This window comes from Pogoniulus pusillus, chromosome 10, assembly GCF_015220805.1.
Source record: "Pogoniulus pusillus isolate bPogPus1 chromosome 10, bPogPus1.pri, whole genome shotgun sequence".
In the NCBI taxonomy this organism is placed as follows: Eukaryota; Metazoa; Chordata; class Aves; order Piciformes; family Lybiidae; genus Pogoniulus; species Pogoniulus pusillus.
The window spans coordinates 129,201-141,938 of NC_087273.1; the positions used below are offsets into that span (position 1 = coordinate 129,201).

A 12,738-nucleotide genomic window follows, 5' to 3' on the forward strand; every position below is an offset into this window, starting at 1 on the left:
TAACTGGAGCTGAACGCTTACCTGTGAGCTACATATGCACTAATAAAGCTCTTTGCTTCCTGAGGAATTGAAGTTGTTCTTTTAAAACATTTTTGAAACTCCTTGTTTCATGGATTAGGACAAATGTCCTGTGCTGAATATGGTCAACATTGTTGGATGTAATTAGAGTATCAAACGCTGTTAAGCATTTTATGAAGGCTACTGATAGCAGAATTGAGACTTCATTGAACTTGACTAAAAGGAACATTACTAAGTTTAGGAATTTAGCTTGCCCACCTCTTGGAGTAGGAAGAAGTGGCAGGGAGGAGCCTGTTAATTGTCTGCTGTAAGACTGAAAGAGAGCAGGGATCCGCTTGTCTTTACATGGCTATTGCCTTAGCTGCTGGCACTTACTGGAGGCTGCCTTGTAGACAGTTTTTTTCATTCTTTTAACAAGAGTAACAGGAAGGAGATTTTTTCTCAAAGCTTTCTTAGCCATGGAGGTAAATATCCTATTTAGTTGTTTTATTTTTTTCTTGTCTGAAGAGAAAGAAAAGATAATCTGGTTTCAGAGTATTTAGATTATATGCACAGAGTGGGGAATGTTTCATAGACTGGATGACACCCCCCCAAAAAAAAAAAAGGCAGGAAAATGATTGGGACTGTATGGACTGTCTAGACAGAAAATCAACACAAACCAACAATTCTAGAGACCCAAAAGTGAGTTGCAGACAAACCCAAACAAAAATGCAAATAGAAAGAATAGTCAAATTAGTTTACAAACAGCTGGGAATATATAATAGATTACTGCCTGCACTTCTGCTAAGGTTTAGTGTGGGGTTAAGGGTCAAAGTACTAATAAGAGTGTTTGGGATGTCTGCTGCCATGAAACAAAATGGAAACTTGATTGATAGCTGGGGGCTGAAAGGAGAATGCGCAATGGAGAAAGCAAAGGTCATAAAGCCATTTCCCTTCTCTGCATATATAATGACTCAATCCTTCATGAAATAGCAAAATGTAGATACAGTGGATTAATGCAACATATGTTAACCACACTTCTGAGCCTTTTGACATACAAATATTTATGAAACTGAATAATGGAGGTAACTGATTGCTATTAGCTGCATCTTTAGATGAGAGGTGTGGAGTTGATGGTCTCCCGCTCCCAGCCATACTTCTAAAGCATAATATTGAGTTGGAAGGAGTATGGGAATTTCAGTTTTGATGGTTAAAATGTTTCTCATCTATTGCAGTTCACAATTGTGTTAACAGCTGGTACCATATAAGCATGTGTTTATGTACACTGCCTTTCCATTTTGTAGGTCTTGTGTGCATGAAATCCAGCAGTTCAGTGGTGGAGCTGGTGATGCTGCTTTGCTCTCAGGTGAGGTTTAACTAACAATGTTTACTGAAACAGCCATCAGTGAGCACAGCTAAAACTGTACTTCAAATTCTACTTCAAATTTGAAGTTGTATGTTGTAGGTAACAAGATTATACACAAAGCCTGTTGATTAAAAACACAATTCATAGTGATGGTCTGTATTAAACTGGAGAAAGAAGGTGCTAAGGGGTACCTTACTGTTGAGCATTTACATGACCTCGAAGGAGGTGTGCTTAAGTAATTTTATGCTGTCATTTTCGTAAGATAAAACAGGATCAACTGAATATGAAGGTTACAGAAACAGATTGATGTCTGCATCTTGGCATGCTGAATCCTTTGAGGACAATACAATTTTTTCCTCCTGTGTAGATGTTCTGAAATGAATGGTAAATACTTTGGAAACCCTGGTCATTCATAATTGATTTGACAAGTACAAAGAATTGGAAAAAAAATTAAGCAAGCAGTCCTGGTTGTCAGCAGTTTGGGGCATTCTGTATTCCTAAAAGCAAAGGGATTGTAGGTATTTAAAGACCCGAGAATTGCCTCTTCCTGTGGCTAGAAAAGAGCCAGAGCCTAAGGAACTTTCTTAAAGTCGCATATGCTGTATTAATTGGATTTTCTTCTAGGCTTTCTTGTTTTCTTTCTTCCTCCTCATTCCTTTTTTCTTTTTTTGTAATTAAATGGGAGACTGTTTTTATTGAGCTTTTCTTCTGGTGCCTTAAAAATGATACCTTTCTGGTAGTAAATTCCCCTACTTAAAACTTTAAAATAGCCTTTTTTAATGGGAATGGTATTGGTCTGGAGGTCAAGGGTTCTGACCCACTTCAAAACCTTTGACCTTCATTTACAACCCGTATGGTTTGCTTGCCTGACGAATAAGGATAATGCAAAATTAATGTTTCTTCACATCGATTTATTCGTTTTAGTGCCTGTATTGCCAAATTTATTTAGAGTGTGCTGATAGACATTTCATGAATACAAATGAAAGAATCATAGAACGTGTGAGAAATCGATAGTCTGCGTTGTCAATGAAGTGCAATAAGAACAATTACTTCTGGAGATTGCACCTAATAGATTTTACTATGAACTAGTGAAGAGTAGTTATGTTTTCTAGTGAGATTATTATTAATGAATGTATCTGCAGCTTTACTCATCTGATTTTCCATCTTCCTGAGGAAATACATCGGTTTTTTTCCCCTTGAAAGGAATCTGTATTCCTTTTATATCTTTGTATAGCTTTTATGTTTTTAAATCTTTTTTTTTTCCTTGACCTTGAAATGGATTTCATGTTCCTCATGGAACTTTTGTGATTTAGAGATGGTGATTTTCCATATGGCAATACTGGGAGTGGATGTTGTTCATGATTTCTAGAATATCAGTTTGGTGCTGGCTAAAATGAGAAAAGCATTCTTGCTACCAAGAAGACAAGTTCTAGTCATGTTCATTCATTAGTGAGAGCAGAAACTGATCTGGGTATGAGATATGTATCAGACAGATTGGTACTAGCATTTTAAAAATAATTTTTGGGGGGATCCGTGCTGCTTCTATCAATCAGTGGTTGACCTTTCCTTTTCTTTTTTTCTTGAGTGGGGTAATCTAATCTTTTTGGAAAACCGTGTTGTGCTCTCTACGTCACTTGTTTGGTTTGGGGAAGTGGAAAGGATAAGGAATAAATGATGTGCTCTAATGCATCTATTTGTCATATGTGTCACAATGCCACTTAATGCTAATCTAATCAAATTGAGGATATCGTGATTGCTTAGTGGTGCTGCTGCAGACTGAGGTTGTTCTTTGGGAAATAGTAGAAATAAACCAATAAAGTTGCCAAGACCTCAAAGTCTCTTTAAAGTTACAAAGCAGCGGTAGTTTTTTGGCAGAATATGAAAAATGATGTGAGAAATGAATCTAAAATTAGCTCCAGATGTACACAGATTGTTCTGGGGTGATAATTACATTTTTCACTTTGAATTTTCCTAATTCAAAGAGGTCAGTGTGGCAATCACAGAAGTGATTTATTTTGTTAAGAAGTGCACTGTCTTTTGCTACATGAAAGCTTGAGAGATACGAAATTGAATTTCAAGACGACATGTTACAGATACTGGGAGGAGATTGGGTTGAGCTTGATTGATATTTTTTTCCTTTTCTTTTTCCCCTCTTTTTTGGGGGGGTTTATTGTTGTAGTGGTGTTTTTTTTCCTTGGGCACAGATAGGGTGGGAAGTGAAGCAATATCCTTTTGCTAAAACTCTAATTAATTTTTAAGAGATGGAGAGGATGAAGTGCCAAAGATCAAAAGATCAGGTCAAAAAGTAGTTTTTAATCACATAAATAATGTGGCAGAGTTACAAAGTAAGTATCTACAAATTTGATTTAAAACTTCACAAATTTGTCAGTCATTATTTTATGAAACTGAAAGGTTGCTCTGTTTGGGGTTCTATGCTAATTTCAGACTGAAAATGTGGGATTACTGTTCTGAAAATGTTTCCAGTGCTGATTTCTGTTTGTGTTTGGAGCATGGTTTGTTGTTTTGCTTTCTGTCTCAGAATTGCAGAATGGAATACTAATATCTCACAAGTACTTTTTTTCCTCAGAAAATTGTGAAAAGAAAGCTCTGGCAGGCGAATTGATTCAAAAAGAATCCAAGAGATGCCATTCTGTGCAACTGTTTGTTCTCTGGTTTCCACTTTGTCTGTTTTAGCCATGTGCTTTTCTGTTTTGTATTTATACTTGGGTGTTTTGTTTAACAGAAGGCAAAACAAGAAACAGGTGGTTTGAGATGCAGACAAAAGGCATTTTCTAAGACAAAACCAGTTGTGGGTTTTGATAGACGTGCTACACTCAGAGACTTGCCCCTGCCTGTGTACTTATATAAATCTATCAAAACATAAAGGAATCCTTCATTTAATATTACTGCAAAGTGTTCCTGCTGATTTGACATTAATATCATTTTTGAAGGAGTTGATGTTGCATTCAAGGCCGCTTTAAAAAAGCGTTGTGTTGCTCATCCTAATTCAGCCTGACACACATTCCAATAACACTACCTCCCTTCTAGGGCTTAAAACAAAATTTATGGCTGAGCATTGTGAAGTGCATCATTTAAAAATGGTTTCAACCCAAAACATCTAATAAATAAATAATGTGTATGGCTACTCAGTAGCAGACTTTCCAGACTAGAAATCATTCCATCGGATACTCAACAGTCCACTATCGGAGAGGGCTGTCAGATAAATCTTACAGTAGCTGCATTCATGTCCTGTAAATCACATGTTATTGTCTGAGCCTTCTGCCAGGTCATCTATTCTTTTCCCATTTATCAGAAATGCATACAGTACAGTGAACCTAGAAGCACCATCTAGTCTGGCCTGGCATCCTGTTGGGGCAATTAAACCAGCTAAACAGAAAGAAGACCTGGCTCTATTATCCCTTTAAAATGAGTGACGTCAGGATGCTCAAGGTACTCATCTGCTATTGTGAGATGAGGAGGGAGGCTTCTGCGAGGGGAGACTGGGAGCTCACCCCTGTTTAAAGCCTCTCCTGAAGGTATTAAAAACATTGATCTGTTGGTCACATACATGAAGCATTTGTCCCATTATTGTGGCTCCAAGGTGAAAAGGTATGAAATAGATGTCATGATTTTTCTTGCTGCCTTTGAATTTACAGGATTAGCAGCACTTCAAAATACTTCTTTCTGTGGTAAATCACCTGAATTGGTGGTGGAGTGTACATAAGAGAACTAATTAGGGGGCTCTTGTCAGGCCCATCTTTGACTTGAGAGCTTCTTTCTCTGCTGAACCTACGTTTTCTAGACCATAGAACAATCTTACACCAGCTAACTCAAAGCTGTTCAGCACTTGTGTCATTTTCTAAAACAGTATCCCTTTCAAAAAAGTTTCCAATTACAAATTAATGAATGCTGCCACAACTTTCATGACCCCCTCTCTACCCACACCTACACTCTGCTTGCTGCTCCAAGGTGTAACAGCTTCTTGGTTCCTCTTTCCTCTGCTCCGTGTTGTATCCAAGGGGTTATGGGCACATTCTTGATAGCTGATGACACATATGAACCCAAGACCAATGGTTTAATCCATTTAATCTCTAGGTATTTTATCTTCTAGAAATATTACTGTGATATATTGTAGTATAACTGCATAGCTATAGCTCTTTGATTTATCTTGGATCTTGATGGAATATATGTTTCATGAGCAGATGGAAGAGGAAAGCATAAACTCTGATAATCTAGATCTTTGTTGTGTGCAGTGATAGCATCTGTTCATGTGGCCCAGTGAAGTAGTTAGGATTGGAGATGTTGTGTGCTGTGCTGATTGTTTTGGGGGTTGCCTTTTGGAGAGGGAAGCACAATCCAAGGCAATGTGCATCTTAAAAATGCAAAAGAGGCTGATTAGTAGTAATAAAGCAGGAAAAAACAGAATTGATTTTACTGCCCGTGTAGGCAAACTTAGGGGTCTTCAGCTCTCCGTTTTTCCTTGTCTAACTCAGCTCATCAAAATAATTATCACCAGTTAAATGTCTAAATGTTTGCAAAGAGATTTCTCTCTCTTGATCTTTATTCTATGTGCTGCTAAACCATTTTGCTAACTGTTTCTGTTGCCTGCAAAGAAGTCAATGTTTGTCTTTTGCATGGGCAGCATCCTTGTTGCATCACATCTCTTAAACACAAGTCTTAACCACTAAACCCTCTAACAGTATCCTGATTTAGACACGAAGAGACTAAATGCTGTTTGAATGCTTTTTGCTTGTCCCAAATGTTAGATGATGACATTCTAGTCAAGATATTATTTTTCCCATCTGATCACCTTGTGTTGTAACACCTACAAATCAACTTCTTACTTCTCACCGCCCTCATAGGGATGAATTACTTCCTCGTGTCATCCAAATCTCACTTCTTCCAGGTTGAAGTCATTATCCTTTGTCCTGTCAAAAGCCTTTGTCAAAAGTTCCTCTCCAGCTCTCTTGTAGCCCCTTCAAACCCTCTAAGGTCTCCCTCTGAGCCTTCTCTTCTCCAGACTGACCTTGGATTGTCTTGGTGGCCTTCTGGATCTGCTCTAACAGCTTCATGTCTGTCCTGGTATTTCCAGAGCTGGACACAGGACTCCAGATGGGGTCTCAGCAGAGTAGAGCAAAGGGGCAGAATCCCATCCCTCCAACTGCTGCTCAGGCTGCTGGGGATGCAGCCAAGGACAGGTTTGGTTTCTGGGCTGCAGAGATGTGAGTTTCAATTAATATTTGAGTTAATAGTTGTTATTATCACTAAGTGTCTCAAAGGAAAAATTTCACCATCTCCTCCCAAGGTGTAATAGTCAAGAAGCTGAAGGACACTTACCTGGCATGTGGAAGAGTTTTGGAAGCAACCAAGCTCTCTCCATCTGCACAAACAGCATCACGATTGATTGGTGTTGTCCTCAGTTGCACTTTCCTTCTTTGTTTGTGCTATATGGAGACATCAGTCCTTCCCTGTAAGGTCCTGGGAATGAAGTTTAAGGCTCCTCCATGGCAAGGCACTCGATACCAACACAGTGAAGTGCTGGCTGGTGGTCAGTAGTGTTATCTCTGGAGAAATCAAATGAGAGGCCTGGAAGGTGCAGGAGGGCACTGGCTGTGGAATCCAGACTCCTTAAACACATCCCTTCGGTGTTTTAGTTAGTATTGTGACAGAAAATTCCATTCTGACAAAACTGAAGGGTGAATTTTATCAAATTTGTTGTTTAGGTCACTTGGATTCTGTGCTGCATTTGATGTGTGCAGGATTTTTTGTGTGTAGTGTAAGTTCTTGCCTTCCCAAGTGGAAAATTTTCCTCCACCTCTGAGGATCTCCCTTTGGGTGCTGAAAAATGTGGACTCATGAAATTGTTTTGGTTGGAAAAGACCTTTAAGGTCATTGAGTCATAGGCTGACAGGATGTCAGGGGTTGGAAGGGACCCAAAGTGATCATCGAGTCCAACTCCCCTGCCAGAGCAGGACCACACAATCTAGCTCAGGTCACACAGGAACACATCCAGACAGGCCTTGAAAGTCTCCAGTGAAGCAGACTCTACAACCTCTCTGGGCAGCCTGTGCCAGTGTTCTGTGACCTTTACAGTCAAGAAGTTGCCCCTTGTGCTGAGCAGGAACCTCCTGTGCTGCAGCTTCCATCGGCTGCGCCTTGTCCTATCCCAGGCAGCAAGTGAGCAGAGCCTGTCCCCCTCCTCCTGACCCCCAGCCCTCAGATAGTTATAGACTGTCTGTGCCCTCGTCAATGTCATTGATGAAGATGTTGAATAGGACTGGACCCAGCACTAATCCCTGGGGGACTCCACTGGTTACAGCTTTCCAGTTGGACATGGCACCACTGATCACCAGTCTTTGAACTGTGTCTTGCAACCAGTTCCTAATCCACCTCGCTGTCTGCTCTTCCATCTCACACTTCCTTAGCTTGCTCACTGGGATGTTATGGGAGAGTCAAACCATTCTGTAACTGTACCAAGACTGCCACTAAACCATGTCCCTCAGCACCACATCTCTGCCTCTTTGAAATACCTCCAGATATAGGAATTCTTGCAGGCAACAGGACTTGCAGACTTTGGACAGAGGAATAGATGAAAGGTGAGGTTAAAACCCACAAAACTGTTCTTATAAATAGTTTGCCAAACTGGACCAGAGAAATGAACTTTCTTAAGGTCATGTTACTGAAATGTTTATTGCTGCCTACAGTAAATTTGGGGGAGGTGGTGCTGCAAAATGAGGATTTTTCCTCTCTACTTTTTTTCAAGTCAAATCTTTAGTGGTTGTTCTGTAGGGGATTTCAGGTTTTATAGCCTCTTACTAAGAAAAATTCTTTATTAAAAGGAAAAACACTTGAATTTGGTCAGGAATCCATGATGTGATGCTGTGACTTAGTGTTGGTATGAGTTTAATGAAAAGCATGTCTGCTACAGGTAAAAATCTTAGCCATTAAAACAGTGTGGCTGAGAACTGATGATGAAGGGACATAATTTAGTTACAGAAGCCAGACTTTTCTGAAGAAAAAAGGCATCCTCTTGCTTCACCAGAGCACTAGGACTTAAAAAAAACACCATCATTGAAGTTGAGCTCTGTGCAGCGAGAGCACACCCTGTGGCTTGGCAGTCTAGTCAGAAGGATGCTACCATGCTGACTTTATAACTGGATCTTTGAACAATATTCTCATGGGTGGTAAGTGCAAAAACAAAGTAATATCAACTGGCACTTAATTCTGGGAGCTCCCTGCTGCTGGGGCTCTGCACTGAAATGGAACTCTTCCTGACAGGATGTCAGCTGCAAAGTGTGGAGACCTCTGAAAATAAAGTGGGCTTTAATTTGACACCCTGCTGGTTTAGAGCTCCTCTGTTTAATTTGACCTATGGAACAAGGCTTGGTGAAGGAGAGCAGATGAGATTATGGAAAGTTCAGTGAGCAGTAACGCTCGTTGGTGACTTTTATACTAATCATGCTAATAAAACAAATAGCACACCTCTGTTTATAGACTAACTCCAGAGCAAGTGAAAAGCCTCTGTCTGTTCTCCATCCTCCACAGAAATGGTACTGATGCTGCAACTTGGTTGTTTTGATTTTTTCCCTTTGTCTTACCTTGTCCCTTTTCCTCACTTCTGGTTTTCAGACTCCTAGTTTCTGGCTTTCTGCTGCTGCACATTTACAGACCTGCTTGGCACTGTGATTCTTGGTTAATGTTTTAAGATTTCTGTTCCCATTCCTCCTGAAGCTACTCTCTTCCATCTCAGCATTGGAAACAGCTGGTGATTAAAGAACCCAAAGAGGAAACTACCATGGAAAAGCTTTACTGCTAGATGAGCTCAAACCTGACCCCTAATTTTGTTTCATGAGGAGTCATGGCAACAGCCCACTAGTGAGAAAGGGAGAAGCTGCCCAGGCAAAGTGCTTCCTCTTTCAGAAACTGGGGACATGAAATCAGTAAACCACTCATTCAGCTTTCCCTCATTCTATAGTTTGTTGCTGTACTGGGATCATAAAGGAACTGGAGTTTAACTTAGACTTACCTGTTTCATCTTAATGACAGTGATTCTAAGGGCAAAATTGTATTCGTCAAGTCATGAGTCAAATCACTCTGAAAGCCACATAAGAAATGCTTCACATCTACAAGTTCAGGCTTATTAGATAGATACAGAAGTGAAGTTTTGATCGTAGACAGCTTTCGTGTTGGCTTCTTACTGAGAGCACTTTATGGATGCAGGCAGTGATAGTTTCATCCATCATTTTGTATAAGATTTCAGATTAAACAATTCAAAGATGTGTTTTGTTTTAATTACTTAAATTTTCTTTGAAGAATATTTGGTATCACCGTAAATTATAACAGCTACAGCCTGTGGTAATGCTTTCTGCTTGTAATTGCTGGAGGCTGTGTGTGCTGTCACACTTAGCCTAGAGTGTCTTTCTTAACAGCAGACTTCTTAGGATAGCTTTGTGTAGTTTGTAGGCAAAGCAACAGTTGTCACTTGGAGAGAAAGCTCACAACATAATAGCCACTGTCTGACAAGCTGACAGGTTTTTGTTTAGTATTGCAGTGCACACCACTGTACTCAAATATGCAGACTGCCCCAGCTCCACGTCTGTGGCATTTATTTTCAGTCTATAAAATCCTACTCAGACCTCAACCCCAACATTTAAGTATTGAAATTAAACTCTCATTATGGGGTAGTTCTGAGCCACTAATAACATAATGCCAGTTTACAGGGAGCTCTGTTTACATGGAATATCCCAAATGCAGCACGAGAGTCTTCTGCTTTTAGTTAAAACCCTGCTGTTGCTGTATGGCTTATTTACTACTCCTTTAATTCTTCACATAGTGTGCTGTGGAACCGAGCATGCAAAAGTCAGCCAAGAGTTCTGGTTTCTGCGTCGAAGGTTATTACTTGCTGCACTATTTTATTGGGTTAGTTGTAATTAACTTCAGCACTAGGTACTGATATAAATCATTCCTAATCTGTTTTCTTTTTCATTCTTTTAAACTGGTCGAACATAGCTTCTTTCTGTCCTTCTTGTATGTAAGGATTAGGCTTGTAATTGCCTCTTTTTTTGTTTCGAATGAGGCCTTAGGAAGCTAATGTGCATGTTGGTCCTGGAGTTGATTGAGGATCACTAATGAATTTCATGCAGCACTTTGAAAAGATTTGTGATAAATACTGTGTAATAAATACTCCATAGCAGTGATCTGCTGTACTGCTGGAATTCAGTATAGTGGTGTCATGCTGTGAAGCTGTAAAAATATTTCATTCTAAGAAACTTTGTTTCTGGGTCATGGTTAAAATAGTACACAATTTTGTGGTTATGAATAAAAAAACAGTGTTCCAGCTCTTCCCCAGAGTATAGTTGCTGAAAGCAGCCATCGTTACTACAGTGTTTGTTTCTCTGTGTTATGAGAGGGAGAAGTACTGAATCACTTTTGTTTTTTGCTTTGTTTTCTGCTCAGACTTGGTGTTTGATACCAACTGTTCTGCTGCATTCTTGGTTGTTGGTTACCCACTCAGGTTCCAAAGAGTGGTTTGTGCCCTTTTCAGTTGGTTTTGCAGCACTGAACATCTTAATTTCTTCAATCTCTTCTCCTTTCAGGAGTAGATACTCACACAGGCTCAACCTCAGCTCGCCCATGAGTTAGTGTGATACAAACCTTTTCCCACAGAAGCATGCTCCCTGTCACACTTCCACTGCAGAAGACAGCTTTCTCCTAGAAGGTTCATTAATTTTTTTAATGCAAAGACTTAAGTTGTGTACTGTCAGTAGCTGAGTTTTTGACAAAAAGCAACGTTGTCTTAAAGGAATGCCAGCAATAAATACTTTTTATTATAACTGAGTGTGTTTGATAGTTTAAAAGTCTTATAAAAATAATTAGCTCTTGTATATAGTTCCAACAGCAGCCTTGCAAGTTTCCCCTGAGCAGTCTCTAATGAACAGGCCTTGATTTTTCCAGTTTGGCTTTTAGATTCCCTGAGGACTTGACTTCAGACCTTGAAGGGCAGCAGCTGCCATTTGTCTTAAGGCTGGAGTTGCCAAACAGACAGACCATGTACTAATGGGACACATTTGTACAGCCTGAGTATGTGGAGCCCCGATAGAGACCTAATGATGATCATCTGGTGAGAGCTTGTAGCTGGCCAGAGTTAAAGTAACTTTTATCACCCTTACTGAAATCAAAACCTGGGTATTGATCAGCAAGATAGCCTGACTTGTACGTACTTGCCATGTTAAAGCTTTCATGGGCAAGCCATTGGTTAGTGTGGTATAGTATCCATGGTTTAAATTTCAGTGAAGCCAAGCCTGTTGGAGAAATATTCCCCCGACAAGCTGTTCTGAGTTTTTAGGATAGTGGTAAATATTTTTGCAAGCAATCTCTCTTTTTTTTGTGTCAAGACTCAGCAGCAGCGATGGTCTTCTGGAGAGAAATTACCATGAATATAGTTATTGAAATTACCTATTGTTTTTGCCTGTCCATTTGTAAAAGTCCTTCCATTATTGATTTATGGCTTTTGACTTTTTTTTAAGCATCAAGATACAACAGGATATATTGAATAACATTGTCTTATACTAGTGTGTCATGTCCTAGCAACCTTTTTCTGTTTCACACACCACTTGTGCTAATTATTGAATTGCTGCTTAGAATTTCTAGGTCTGATTTCCCACAATTGCATAAGTTGGTTTTAATTTTTTTCAGTGAACTTTTGTAGATTAAAATAATTTAATTGTACTCAGACTCTTAAAAAAAAGTAATTTATGCTTGCAGATACTCTGCTTAATGTGCAGTCTAACTGGTTGTTGTTTTAATTATGAAGTACCCAGCTGAGATATAATCTACTTTTCAGTAGATGTTCTTTATTGCTGAGTTCATTTAACCTTATAGTGGATATGGTGCTGAGAGAGTGCTGACACCAAGTGCAAACACCGCTGAGGAGTTCTTGATAGTTTACTTTAGGCACTTAAAGATTAGTGTATCTCTCTATGAACATGTTTTTCATGCAGATTTGACCTTTACTCTGGGATATAATATGTCTCTTAGTCATATGTTAACACATTTTCCCACCTTGCTCCTTCGTGTTCCATTCATAGTTGTCAATACCAAAGGCATCCTCCTCCTTTGTGTCTTAATGAGAAGAAATTATTGAACCCCTACAGCTTTGTGGGAAGAACAGATTAACAAAATCCATGCTCTTTTTTTGCTTGCTTATGAACCTGTAGTTCAACTGTTTAATGTAGTAGTTAATTGTAGAGTGTTCTAACCTTGTTAGGGAGTTGGGTTTTGGCCATTTCGGTGAAAAATGAATTACTAAGAGGCATGCATGTGTGCATATAGATGGATGGAAGCAGCAGTATGGTTTGTTGCAGTTGAAAACAGCC

General features: G+C 39.4%; 1 protein-coding gene across 1 annotated transcript in view; it reads left to right on the forward strand.

Annotated features, from left to right (window-relative positions):
- LRBA (LPS responsive beige-like anchor protein) overlaps nt 1–12,738 on the forward strand; it is a 370,336-nt gene that overhangs the window by 103,509 nt on the left and 254,089 nt on the right. Inside the window, 1 exon segment of the mRNA XM_064149442.1 lies at nt 1,302–1,363. Within this exon segment, the coding sequence (XP_064005512.1) occupies nt 1,302–1,363 (62 nt within the window).